The sequence below is a fragment of the Saccostrea cucullata genome, unplaced genomic scaffold (genome assembly GCF_032062105.1).
Source record: "Saccostrea cucullata isolate Sc308-1 unplaced genomic scaffold, CSIRO_AGI_Scuc_v1 ctg82, whole genome shotgun sequence".
NCBI classification, from domain to species: Eukaryota; Metazoa; Mollusca; class Bivalvia; order Ostreida; family Ostreidae; genus Saccostrea; species Saccostrea cuccullata.
The window spans coordinates 77,415-91,628 of record NW_026928947.1 but is presented as its reverse complement, the minus strand read 5'-3'; the positions used below and the strand labels follow the sequence as shown (position 1 = coordinate 91,628).

The window sequence follows — 14,214 nt, the reverse complement described above, 5'->3', positions numbered from 1 at the left end:
GTGATAGGCATTCACAGTCCTGTTCATTGAGTAAGAGCTTGTTTTTTAACAACAGCCGTTGTTGTCAGTCAGTCACGATGATGAAGAGCTTTTTGTTGCCTGTTCACTTGGTGTTTGTATAATTCTCAGGTAAACATTCACCCCCATTACTTTCCTCACCCTAAGTAAATCGTGATAGGCCCCATTTCTTTCAGCATAAAATTGCTTTTTTGACATTTTTCAAACCCTGGTCTATAAGCACACGTTTTCAAGTTACTGTTTGGAAGAAAGATTGCATATATGCATAAAATTAGATTATATTGAATATCTGGATATTATAAATCAACACTAATTACAATAGCCATTAAATGAATAAATTTTTAAGTAAGATTTGCAGCTATAACAGATTTTTGTAAAACAGTGGTTCAGAAAAGCTGAAATATTATTTCGAAGCATCTTGTAGTTTAGATCCTAAATTGTTAAAATCAGTGTTTCTAGTAAGATGGGGCCACAATAGAGATGATATAAAGAAAAATCTTCAAAAATCCTAATATTAAGAGCGAACCCATGATGAATCATTATTTGGAAGCATCCTTTGGTAGTATAGTTTTAATTTTGTTCAAATCAAGGCCCCTGTTTATAGGATGGGGTCATAAATGACAACCAAAAATACAGCGGACACATTTGAGGTATAAAAAAAATCTGATGTAAAACAGCTCTCAGGTAAGTGTTGTAGCCCAAGGGTCTATTGTTTTGCTATGTTAGAGGCTAATAAGTTGATTTTTGGTATGTTTCTTGATATCAGTGACTTAGAGATTAAATTCAAGATTCCTTTTGATTGATCCATTTTACAAAGGTTCCCTTAATTGATTTTGAAAATCTCATTTTCCATTTTTGTTAGGTGATTTTAAACTTTTAAACTTAAAAAATGTGTACAGTTTTTTTTTATTCCCTTATCCTCAAAAAAACATGGATGAAAAAGACATAAGGTTTCCGAAATTGGGAATGTAGCATTTTTCAGAATCCCAAATGGGAAGGATTGGTGAAATAATAAAAAAAATCCCAAGAGGATTGGGATAGTAAACATGTATGGTAGAAACTTATTTCCTTTGTATCATCAGATACATCTATTGTCCTTAACAGCTGTGTTATATAAATTTTCTCAACATGGAAATATCACTATATCATCTAGTAAAATGAAGGCTGCCATACCTTTTTATCTGAAAACATAATGAAACATATTAATTAAAACCAGAAGACTTCACATAGAATTTATTTCTCTTTTAGTTATGTAGAAGTACCTTGCCTTGGAAGAAAGCAAAAAAAGCTTTTTGTAACTGGAACAGATACATAACCCCTGGCAAAGATAAACTTCAGTTGTCAATGATGGCGCAGGTGCTTTGACAAGTAAAAATGAGATGTAATTGCCCAGGAAAGGTGTTCCACTAATAAAGAAATCACTCTCATGCGCTAATCTGGTACACTCTACCTAAAAGCTTTACCATGTATGATGTTGGTGGAATCTGTCATTCATATTTAGATGCATGGACCCTAGTGGACGGTAGTAATGAGGGTTGTTTGATCTACTGAGTGTCTCACCCCCTAATTGATAATGAGATTTCCTTTCACCATTGATGTCATGCTCTCTCTCTCTTTCTCTCTCTGCTTTAGTTTTTCCACTTGAAAAAAAAAAATCAATAACTACCGGTATAAGAGAAAAAAATTTCACAAAGAATTTTCTTACTATCTTTCTAAGTTGCTGATAATTAGTGATACTGGTAACACTAATCTACAGAATTATCTGCAAAAGGTCATGACCTTTAAAACCATTGATTTTACGTATTCTAGCATGTTTTAATGATGTGACATGTTTGGAATGGTGTGAATGTTTAGACCACTGGGGCTGCAGCAATTGTTCACGTTGTGGCAGCCCATCTGCTGCAGATGGATGTTTTCACCTAATCATCTCCAATTTGAGCAAAACTGTCCCAAACTGCCAAGTGATTTGTCACCTCATTTCTGAACTCAGTAGTGTATTCTCAGGAACAGTATGAGATAGTCAGCAAAGTGCTATTTGATGAAGTCCTAATTGGAGTTGACTGGTAAAAGGGGATTATTGTGAGGTCAGCGGACAAGAAATTCCACAGACATGCACATTGATTAGTAATGTATGGAGGGCAAGAAATTCATAAGCCACAACTTAAGCCCCTAATTGACTGTGTAATCTCATACATAAGTATGCATAGGCTTCTGGGTAGCCAATATTTTCTGAAGAAGATCTCTGTGAATGTCAGACATGAACTTTTAAAACAATCTTGAGGGATGATTTGATTGATCGTCAAATCAAATAATTGCCCTATAAGTCCCCAATTTCCTTTGTATGACCATCTTTTTTTCATGGATGTCTGGTTTGCATCCATGACGGAAAATAGCCATAGGATTCAAATGATTGGAAAAATACTTATTCAGCAAACTGCAGAGCTAGACATTTGCCAGTTTGATTATTGTTGATATAGGTAATGATTCATCTCAGAAACAGAAATACTGAACAAAAATAGAAAACTTGCATAACTTGCACAATGCAGTTTATAATTGTAACAAATGGCAAAAAAAAATTATCATAGTTTATCACTGATTGATACAGATTCAACCATGATTGCCTGAATATATGCCAAAAGTTAAACAGGACAAAATTACATGTGTGTTTCCTGATTTATTTAAAAGAAAGGGTAGTTCCTGGAAGTAAAAGTTACAAAATCTTGTGAATAAAAGTTATTTGCTTCAAGTTTCCATCAAACCGTCATTCTTAATGAGTGACTGAGGCACTTTGTAAGATTGGGTATCTACCAGTCAACTTATAAATCTTTCATGTTGTTGTGTTCCCGCACCTGTATTTATCGCCTAGGTAATCAGGAGCAGGCGGCAGTCGAGTTCCATGCTGTAAAAGATATGTCCATCAAACTCCTCCAGGTCTGCGAGTCTGCCATTTTCTTGAGGCAGACGGGAGGCTTGTTTTTTCCTGTAGACCAAATCACGGAGATTTATGGCCTAGCTCTACCTTCTGACTGCTGCTTTCTGGCTCACAACCATGAAATTTCTCCTGTTTGTGAAGTGAAAATGATCAAGTTGTCCAACAGTTGCGTTTGTGCAGTGATTTATGCTGAGAGCTTTGATAAGACAGAAGATATTTATTACACACTTAGTTGAATTTACAATCAATTTGGGTTTCCAATATCAATTATTTATTTCTTTTTTAAAAAATTCAACATGAATTTGTGTTGAATATTTGTATTTTAAATTTAACGTGAGATTTGGCATGTTTAGAGAATAGGCAGTTTTATGTAGATCGACAGATCTTAAAGCATTTATCTCATGTAGAATCCTACTTGCTCTGAACCTTTATTTCTTTCTAAGCCTCTATTATTCAAATGACAGCTATTTCATTTCTTGGTAACACATCATCATCACATAACACTCTCACATGCTTTGGACAAATTCAGCTAGAAGACATCATTGAAGAACATCAAACTCCTGATAGTATAAATTTGCATATCAGTTTGCCCTAAAAGATTGACTTCAATAGAGGAACTGTAAATCTGATTGCTCTGGTTTACTGATTATGTGGGGGTTTTGTTTAATTAACTTCTGATTATGATTAAAATCCATTGGAGCACTACTGGGCACATCATTTTTTAGTATAAAAAAAAGAGAGAGAGAGAGAGTAAAAGATTATGTGAAACTTGAACAAAAAAAAACTTTTTTCACTTGAAACAGAGAAAAAAAAATCTTTTTTTTTGGAAGTGGGAGGGATGAATTTGGTTTTCTGGTGGAAATAGTGACAATATGAAGGGAAAGTACTGGTTAAGGTTCAACTAAGGTCTACAAAAATATTATCTCTTCACATCAGATGTCTGAAACTTGTTAGAAAACTATGACTGGTATCTTTTTATCTACTAAATGTCAGAGCTGAAGAAAAGATTTCTTCTGAAGTCTTTGGCTTTCATTGAGGCTTACACCTATTTTCTACCACAGCCATAGCGAATGGATTGCCAGTGTTGTTGATTTGTGAAAGGTTTGTCACAAGTTGTAGTCTGCACATGTGGCACTAAGTCCAGTAGAATTTCTGCACATATTCCATGTCTGGCTCTGATTAACAATTACACCCCCATCACTAGTCAGCCATAACCCCAGCATGTCGGGAATGCTACATATTCTCCAGACAAACCCTAAGGTTATTGAACTGAATATAGGCAAGGGAGATTACTTTTGATGGCTTTCTTTGTACAGAGTGCATGCCCCTGATTTCTTGGATTATTGTAAATTTATTTCAATTCAAAGGAAAATTCCTTCATTGACATAAACGATTTCCTTATTAAGGGTACTTACCACAAACAAAAAATGGATGCACGGCTTGATATATATTTTTTGACTGATTTCGATTTAAAATGACATAAATAATAAATCCCTGAATTAAAAAGAAATCATAGGTTTTCCTTGGTGCTTAGATATGAGATTTTGTTTTGCCTTCTATATAATTCCATACAAAATTTTGCATATATTTTTAACATTTTGACAAAATCTTATATAATTCTCCCACTCTACATCATTCAGGTTACCAATTTAAATGAAAATCTACGAGAAATAATGCTGATTTCTGAAAAAAGTTTGTTTGTGTTATTTATCCTTAATATAATTTTATTTTATGGCAGTATCATGACAATCAGGTTTAGTAAGATAAAAAAAAGCATTGGAATATAGTGTACAAGTATTATGGTCCTTGAGACCCTTTATGTCCTATGCAGTGATGGAGACTTCATATGCTCATATAGATTCAGCAATAGTGGTAGAAATTGTATATTGAATTTTTTATTGGGCAACTTTATTCTATGACCAGATCCTAACTTGTTTTACACTCTAAGACAATATTTGTTCAGTAATGTTTGTATAGATAAAAGCTAAATATCAATTAAGAAGAAACCCCCTTATATTTGTGTTTTGTCAAGAGGATTGGCTTAATATTAATATTGCTGGAACATGTGTGTTTAAACAAATTGAATTAATACTTAACAACTTCAATACTGAGGTCTCCCTTGTATGTAAACAATTATGATAAAAGTCAAAAAAAAAATTAGAGCTACACCCACCAACTTGGGGCATTTTGTTATTGTGATCTTTATATTGTTCTGATGCTGTTATTTTTTTTTTGGTGGCTACATGATGAAGAGGGTCTATGTGCCATGCATTTGTCAACATGTCCCCTGCGGGTAGATATGGGTCTGCTGTGATTTTGAGAGACGTCCCTTCAGATATATTTGACATTTTATAAAAAGTAGCAAGAAACTGGCAACATTTTCTATTAAATGGAGACAGATTTATAACTGAAGGAAGGTTATTTTTTTGTTTTCCTCTAGCTATAGTCTCTACTTAAAACTAACAAAAAAGTTTGGGAAGGAGGCCTTTTGTTAAGTGCATTAACTCTTTATATGTATAGTTTATGAACAGAGACAATTTTTCTGTGTCTTCCTTGAAAGAAAATGAATTTGTCTTGTCATCCACAATTGTTGACCGGTCAACATTTTTGTCATCCAATGAAATTCCATGGGAGAGTATGTTGGACAATTTAATACCTAAAACAGTTCAATGAAATGTCTGAACAACACCCAAAAACAGGGAGGGAAGTTGTGTCTAAAACTGGATATCCGTATAAAAGTGTCAACGATTGCAATGTTACCCATCAGACCACAGGAGCTCACAGCGACAAACTTTCGCAACTGGAAATAAAAGTTAGGCTATTGATTTTCTGCCTGTCCTTTGTTGGTAAATAAGAGGAATAGTAGCAGTGTGCTCACAATTTCAAAACTTTCTGCAGATTAAATTTCATGATTTATTATAGTGTCAAAAATACTCAAAACAGGATTTACTTTCATGAAGCGTTTAAAGTGATGCTATTCATAAGTCAGACTGGTTCTCTGGTTAAATTTATGACCATCATTTTGAATATGTCATCTATTACGTCATTTTGTCAGGGGGTGAAAAATAAAATATAATAGTGAAAAAAAACTGTCAAAAAGAGAATTCCAAACAATTTCTGCTGCAGGTTCCAAAAAACCAAGAATTTGAAGAGAGAAAAAAATGCTTTAAAAAAGCAGGAAATATATTATCCTCCATTCATGGATAAAGTGCCAAATGATAAAAATCTGGAAGGCTCTTTCATGACAGGATTCAGAATAAGTGTTCTCCTCTGTGCAGAAGCTTTATTGTTCAGAAGACAAAAGTGTACTGCTCATACAGAGAGATAATAAGAAACTGTACTGTATGATGCTTTTATAGTAGAGCAGTGATTTAAGTCAGGCTGTACGTTTCAGAGTATGAAGTGAATACAATTGGTGGGCTGGTAGGACCCTTAATGAGACATCCACCCATTGACTTCTGGGATACCACAGGCTGTGACCATTCATTTGAGGTTAACCTCAAAGTCAAGAATTTCTTTTCTAATTTTTGTTCCCAAGTAAATTAATGCAATAGTTTAAGGGATGCTCTTCAAGGAATAAGACTACTAAAAGATTCATGGACAGGGTTGATTATTTTCACGAGTTGTCAAAAGGTGTAACTCTAGTGGTGTAAGGCTCTGCTGCCTATTGATTTTCAGGGATTATATCCACACTCAGAAGTTAATACTTATAGCACACTTTTTTATGTGGCTTGTACTCCTTGTAAACATGTAAAACAGTGAGGGATATTACACTGCGATGGTATATATGGAAGCATACTTACTTCTAACTGTTGGATGACGAAAGCTGTGTCATACATTGGGAAAACACCTTCTTATCTTGTTAAAGCAGCTACTAAGCCCTCATAACCCTGTGCTTGCTGAGTAATTATTGATGGTCTTTAAACACTCATAATATATTTGTCTTAGATGATAAACAGCTATAGAAGCAAGTGCTATTGGGAGAGATTGTTGGAGGAGATATTCTGCTCTACCCTTCTAAAAAAGAGTGAAAAATTAACCTGCAAGTCAAAGCGAATGCCAATATCAACACCGGAAAGTAGGAGGTGTCCTGACATTTCTACTGATAGGCAGGTTTCCTTTGGAATATAGGAAAACTTTACTTACAAATGCTAAAAATTGATAAGATATATAAAAGATGTGAGGCCTGGTTAGCTCAGGATGGAGAAAAGGGACCAAGATAAATCGTTATAAATTATAGTCAGAAACTGTTTTGGCTGATCCTAGCTGCCACCTGTCCTAATCAAATCCTGGCTCTCTTGAGAAATTGTCACTTCCTACTTTCGAGAAGCAGTGTGTGTTTTTTAGCAGCGGAGAGCTCTCTCGCTCTGAGGAAACTCGACTTGATGTGATATTTTGATGTAATATGGTGTAAAATGACCCAATGTTTGAGGAATTAAATGGCAAAAAAATGACTTGACTTAAAAGAGGGATGTGCCATTTAATAGAATTATTTGCAATGTTCTGCATGTAAGAAGATGCTTTTATGTGCTGGAACGTGAAATTATATTTTTTTCACAAAAGTTAGTGTGTGATTGTTTTCGTAAAGCATTATCAATGTTGGAATTACCTCAGATGATTTTTCTTCTTTGGATGTTATACGTACTTAGAAACGTGGACTATGCAGAATGCGACCCAGGGTACAGGTCAAGAAAAAATTCATCTTCCCATAAATACGCATTCGAAATTCCAGTTCACAAACTGGGGTTGACGTAAGTTACAATTTATTAAACTAACCAGATTTAATTTAGAATTAGAAAAATTTTAGCTTTCTTTTTATTGAAATTCTTTCTGGGTGGAAATTTCATTCCTGTGCTATTGTCTTAATCTCGGTTGTTAATTTCTACTCATGGCTGTAGGGTTTGCTCTAATCTTTCACACATCAGAGAATCAATGGATGTTTGAACAAGATTAATGTATTTTCTTTGGAATTAAGGCAAATTTTGGTAAATAAACATGGATTATCCCCATAATGATGTGTCATCTATGATAGTTGTTTTTCTTAATAGCTATGACACAATATTTGTGAAGCCTTTCTCTCTCTCAATTGAATTGAAAAATGCCATTTATTTACATTATAAATGACTGTATGAAAAAACACAAAATATTGATAAATAAAAGATCCATCCATGCTAAAAAATTGTATGACACAATTTTTTTAACAAGAGGAAGTTATAGATAACAGCATTGTTTATAAATGGAGAATTTTATAGTTTCAAAATATGTCCTGATCTCTTGATAATCTGATATATTTTGTAATTTATGTTTTAAAAAATGGATGTACTTGAGTTAACCACTTAGCAATGTTTATTAAAAAAGGAAGAAAAATGGTTTAGATAATTTGGGAAAAGGCAACTTTATGATTTTTCCTGGCACTGTGTTTACATGAAAATAGATGGACAGGAAAGGTGGGGTCCTTAGAAGAAAAAAACAAGAGAGATTAGATTCAAAGAAAAATGTTCATTATTTTTATCAGTGGGTGGTCCAAAGAAGTTCTTTTTAAACTGTCAAAAATATTATCTAATTATTCAAGTCTCTCTTAATGTAAAGGAACATTTAAGACAAGTTGAAAAAGTTGTGCAATTTTCAAAGTTAAAAAAACTTCAAATTTTAAAACTGTTGCTTTTTAAATTTTCTAAGCATGTACTTGGAGTAAAAAAATATTTTCCCCCCTTTTTGAATATTTGAAGAGTTTGACAGCCTAGGCTACATAATGTCAAACTTAGTACCTTACCATCAAGTACTTGAGACTGTGTTTGTTAAAAAGTCAATGCCAGAAGGGTGGAAAAGTCTTTAACCTGAACGTAAAACATTCATCTCATTGAAGAGATGAAAGCTAGACTTCCTTTTCCCTGGTTTGTCTAAGTTTATTTTCACACCAGGGTTCCATTATGATAATCTTTTTATTATCTGTCTTGTTAGCAAGACAATAAAAGCAATCTTTACTCATGGAAAGAGGCACTTGGAGCAAACTATTTTTTCCTTAGGATGTAAACAGGGTGATATGTCTAAACAGTAATACAGTATTTTGTCAACGATAATATTTTCTAAAAAATCTTCTTAAAATTTTCTCAAAATTACAATATTAGGTACAGCCTTTAAATTTCTGTATCTTGCTTTTTTAATTTTATTTTTTGGCAATTTTTTCATTAAATTTAATCATCAGTATTTTATCCAGGACTCTGAGGATTCACCCTACAATAAAATGGAAGATAGTTACAGAATAACCATTTCTTTCATTATTATTTTTTGTATGTTTGATTATGTGGTGAACAGACAAGGCAGATATTGTAATTTACACACAAAAGGAAACAGGGTTTCAATAAGACCATATGAAATATTGATGTACTTGTTCTACGATATACAGTAATGATTAGAAAATGGCGTGCTTAAGCCATTCAATGTACAATTCACGGTGATGAGTTTTTTATCCAATGGAATTCTGGACGATGAATCTGTCCTTTGCTCTACTAGGTACAAGAGTTATTCCATTCAGAGAGCTTCAATTAAATGTAGAGGGTTTTTTTTCTTTGCTTTCAATACTAGGGAGTAGGGCCTGATGGCATTATCCATAGCCTCATAGAATACAATACACAATACACACTCTGTAATAGCATCTATAATAATGGAGTGAGCACAATTAATGAATCTCTCATATTGATATTAATTGACATGGGAAATGGCCTAAGTAACAGACAAGTCATCAATACTTTTAGTGTACTTTTTTCTTCTTTTTTTCTCTCTTTCATTGTCACTTTTGAAAAATGCAGAAAATGCATGTGCATCAATTTAAGTCCTAACGTATTTTGATGCTTGATGAGATTAGAGTAAAAATTTAAATTTTAATAGAATTGGCATATAAATCTGTCTCATTTCCCACAAATTTGGCATGTTTAGCACCATTTTTCAGTCTCATATTAAAACACATATATTTTCCCATGTGAAGTTGACTTTATTACACAAGATTTTCTCATTAGCAGAGCTGGATGCACCCCCTCAGGTCTGCTATAAAAGATATGAAGCTGTTATGTCAAAAGTTGTGCAACTGCACTTTATCAATGCCACCACTTTTAAAAATGATACATATCCTTTATCTTTCCTATTTAGTTAAAACTATTCCTTGTAATTTCTGATATTCAGTAAGAATAAAGATGAATGGTGTCTGAAGATGACAGCCCTGCATTATCCCTCAGATAAGAAGAGTATCAAGATCAAAGACATTGATAATCAGAACATTCTTTTCTTCCAATCATGCCTTATTATAAGTTATCTGTTTTATTTTTTTAACATCAACATTCATTTAGTTAATTGCTACTGTGATGAGTTTTAAACAATGAGCTTAAGAGACTGAGCCATGTTTTATCAGGAAGTTAGGCTGAGAAATGTAAATTTTATGCCTGGGTTTTGGTTGGTGTGTGGCCAAAATTATATCCCTTCCCATAAAATCTTATCATTCCATTTTAACTTGTCGCATTTAATTAACTTGCTCTAATTTGAGGATATTTTTTTTTTTAAATTCCTTAGTTGAAAAATTAGAAAATATCTGCTAATGTAAAATGCCAGAATTTATAAAATGTTATATAAAGGACTTTTTTTCAGTTGATTCACAAAATAAGGTTAAAATTGCTCATTTGAATAATTTTGGTATATGTTGTGGGCCTTGTTTAATGTTTTCTGTCACATGATTACATAGCTTTGCCACTATGGAGTGCAAAACGGAAAAATTGAACTTCTCTCTAGACCATCACCCAAATTTCCGAGTAGTTCCTTATCTTTTAGTGCTTTTCAAATGGTGTGCATCAAACATATAATTGTTGACACTTCTAAATCTGTTTTTCATTCCATGCCAAGAAAGAAACTCATCTGACAAATGATGTAGATTATTGGGGTATTTTTAAAACATTTCTTACATGCAGTTGATTTTGTATGGGAAATTTTGATATTATCATTCTAGGGGTTATCCTCATGTTTTTACATAAGGTATTTTTCTGCAAAATTCAGAAATTATTAACAATCAATGAAAGCAGCATATACTATTATACCATTTTTGGGGGGCAAATGTTAGGTTAATACATATAGTTCTTTATGAGAATTTTTTACATAAGGTATGAATAGAAACGATTAACAATCAATGAAAGCAGCTACTATTATACCATTTGTTAGACAAAGTGAAATTTAATTCAGAAGCGAAATGGTTTTTCTGCTTTGCTAAGCTTTATATTGTTATCATGGCATGTAAATTTTAAGAAATTACAGTAAAATGCCCATAAAAAATTTTCAATGTCTGTAAAGTATTTGAAAAATGAGATTTGGTTAAAGTATAAAATGATTTTGCAGGGAAATAGCACTGCTTCCATTTGACAGATGCTTATTTTTAATAAGATAAGGTGTCAGGTCTTAAGATTACCCAAGATTATTTCTTTTTAATGAAAGATACCTCAGGAAAGCGGAGTATCTTATTTATCATTTCAGCTGTGTTTGACTAGTTTTTCTTGTAACACTCAAGAATTTTTAAACTGACCCAAAACTAAAGCTCAAATAGATGTCATTATGGAAGAAATTCTTGTTTTTCATAATTAGAGCTGAAAAGACAAAAAAATCTTGGAGCCCTTTATCGGCCCCTGTGATCAGAACCCTAATTTGATTGATGATGAATGTCTAAGAGTCAGATAAAAGTTGCAATAAATATCTCAAAGATAAAAAAATATCTGTAAACTCTGCTGGAAAAATGATATCCTTCTTTCGTTAATTTTACCAGTTTACAGAGTTTATTTTAATACATGGCTTTGTGAATGAATTCATTTTTCATCACGACCTTGTATCTTTACCCAAAGGATGTCTTGATTTTGAATGTACACCTCTCCCTGTTAATTGTAGTCTGTGTTAAAAGTTCATCTTGGTCATTAGTGGGATGGGCTTTAATAATACGTTTTATAGTAAATGGATCCTCTCTTCCCTAGGTGTAAGGACCTCATACATCCTTTGGAGGAAAACCTCAAGGTGAATCTCTAGCTACAGAGAAGCAATAATCTGGCCCGACTTCAGACAGTTCATTTACATGCATTTATAAATTTCTAACCCCAAACCCATAATTTGTGGGATTAAAATGCTTTGTTTTGTTTGAACCTTGCACAAGGATGAAGAAGTCTTTGAAATACATTGTATTATATTTTAACATTAGATAGATTTTAATGGAGTAGCTCCACACATATGTCTCCTGAATTCTTTATAAGTCTTAAATCTTGATTTTCTCTGAGAGAGAAAGGTGAATTAAAGCATTTTGACATTTTATGTCATATTATTTTTGGCAAAATTAATGCAACCGACAGTCTTTGGTAAAGTGGGCAGATGTCCACTGAGAAGTGCCAGGCCAAAATGAATGGAATAGTAGCTTGATTTCCTGGTATGCTTATAATCTTATTTGTTTATGCTCCTAGTTGTTGGAAGAATGTGTTGAATATCCCTTGTATCCCCACCCTCCCACAGAGGAAGTCCTGCAAAGCATTTCAATACATTTGTCAGAAAGGGAAACCCTTCCTATTATATACTTTAATCCCCCTGCCTCCCATGAATGGGAACGTAATTGTATACAAATGATACTATTTAGCACCAATTTTTCTAACACCAGAGTAAGGGTACAATAGATTGGCAATGGTTAACTAGAATGGATAGTTGATTGCTCCATCTGTTCTGTGGTATTTGGGTTTGTTAGCAATGAACATTTCAAGGTAATAATCTGTATGTTCCTCATTTCTTTTCCAAACTAAACAAACCCCTTTTTTTTCTTCCCTTTTACATGACTGTTTCTTGGTGTACTAGTTTTCTTAAAAATTGTTTAACTATAATTATGCATAATAATAAGTAACAAAGATGACACTTTTAAATAGGTGACTGATATTGTAATAATTATTTTATATTTTTTTCTTTTTTTTTGCAGGGAGCTATTTGACGATGAAGGTAAGATATTTTTCTGGCATTTTTAATTAATCAAATATTGCAAAGCAAATTAGGACATACATGAGAGTATAAAACTGCATGTTTTCATTAGAAATCATATTGGATAAAGTGATTGGGTTACATTGGCATTAATTGCCCTATTTCAGAGTTTACAACCCAGATGTGGAATCTATAGTTCATAATTTCATTAAAAACGAAGGAAGCCATGAAAAAACAAATGCTGGGCTTTATCATATTAAAATCTGCACACATTTATAGGATAATCCATGATGTTTTTTAACAGTAATGGCACATGTCATGATAAAATCTTCCCAAAATATTTCCTGGATAAATTATAGATTCCCTGCAGATTTGGACACACTGAACCGTGTGGACCACAAATCGCTCCATAAAGCATCACCAAACTGGTGTTTCCTGGACCAGAGCGAGAGTTCCAATGTGTCATGTTGCAGATGGATTTCTGCAATGATAATGATTTGTGGGCATAAATCCTGTTAAATTCTCATCTCTGAAAGTGCAATAGAGAATAAAGAATGCACAAATGTCAAGAGATTCTTTGTTTGAAAAATTGCATTTGCATAATGATGACTGGTTCAATGCTGTTGTGTTTCTGGATTGGGATGTTGTCTTCCTGGCAGAGAAGAATCTTACTTTCTTATGACATACCGGGTATTAGCTTCAAATTCATATCTAGAAGGTATAAAATAAAATGAGATTTTTTCCCCTTTTTTCCATTCAATTTATTGACTGAAATAAAGAACTGCAATTTCTAGAGGTTGAATGAAATTACCACTTTGAAAAACTATTCTTTGCAGTGTTCTTCGGTGTTATTACAGAAGCAAAAATGGTCAGAGGAGATATCAGTACTCATACTATGATTTTATGAGGAGGGGAAAGGAATCGAAGATTTTTTTCTCTCTGAATTTTCTTTTTATTCCTGTTGTGCTTTTATCTTTAGTTTTCCCTGATTGTTGATTCTAATAATTGATAGGCAGAACCTTGGGAGTCTGTTATTTTCACCTTTCTTCCCTTCAATGAGATTATAAAATCAATATGTCTAGGTCTTACCTTGATTGGAGGTGTGAAGAGGTAGTATGCCTTACGAGTCTAAGAGATTAAATGAAATTCATCTTAATTAATCCCTTGTCAGTAATCTGACAGTAAGAATTGGGCAGGTAGATATAAAATATTCATACCTTTGGTATTCATTGTGAGAGGGAGATTCTATCTGCCTTCAATGAATAATTACAGAAAATAATGGAATCAAC

At 33.1% G+C, this 14,214-nt stretch overlaps 1 protein-coding gene across 6 annotated transcripts in view; it reads left to right on the top strand.

Annotated features, from left to right (window-relative positions):
* LOC134279365 (inactive tyrosine-protein kinase transmembrane receptor ROR1-like) overlaps nucleotides 1–14,214 on the top strand; it is a 70,677-nt gene that overhangs the window by 39,457 nt on the left and 17,006 nt on the right. For 4 of the 6 annotated variants that reach the window (XM_062761756.1, XM_062761758.1, XM_062761753.1 and 1 more), the window contains exon 5: nucleotides 12,927–12,946. In XM_062761756.1, coding sequence (XP_062617740.1) covers nucleotides 12,927–12,946 — 20 coding nt within the window. Of the gene's footprint in view, nucleotides 1–6,187; nucleotides 7,702–12,926; nucleotides 12,947–14,214 lie in introns of those variants that run through there. The other 2 variants (XM_062761757.1, XM_062761759.1) reach the window with 2 other exon arrangements.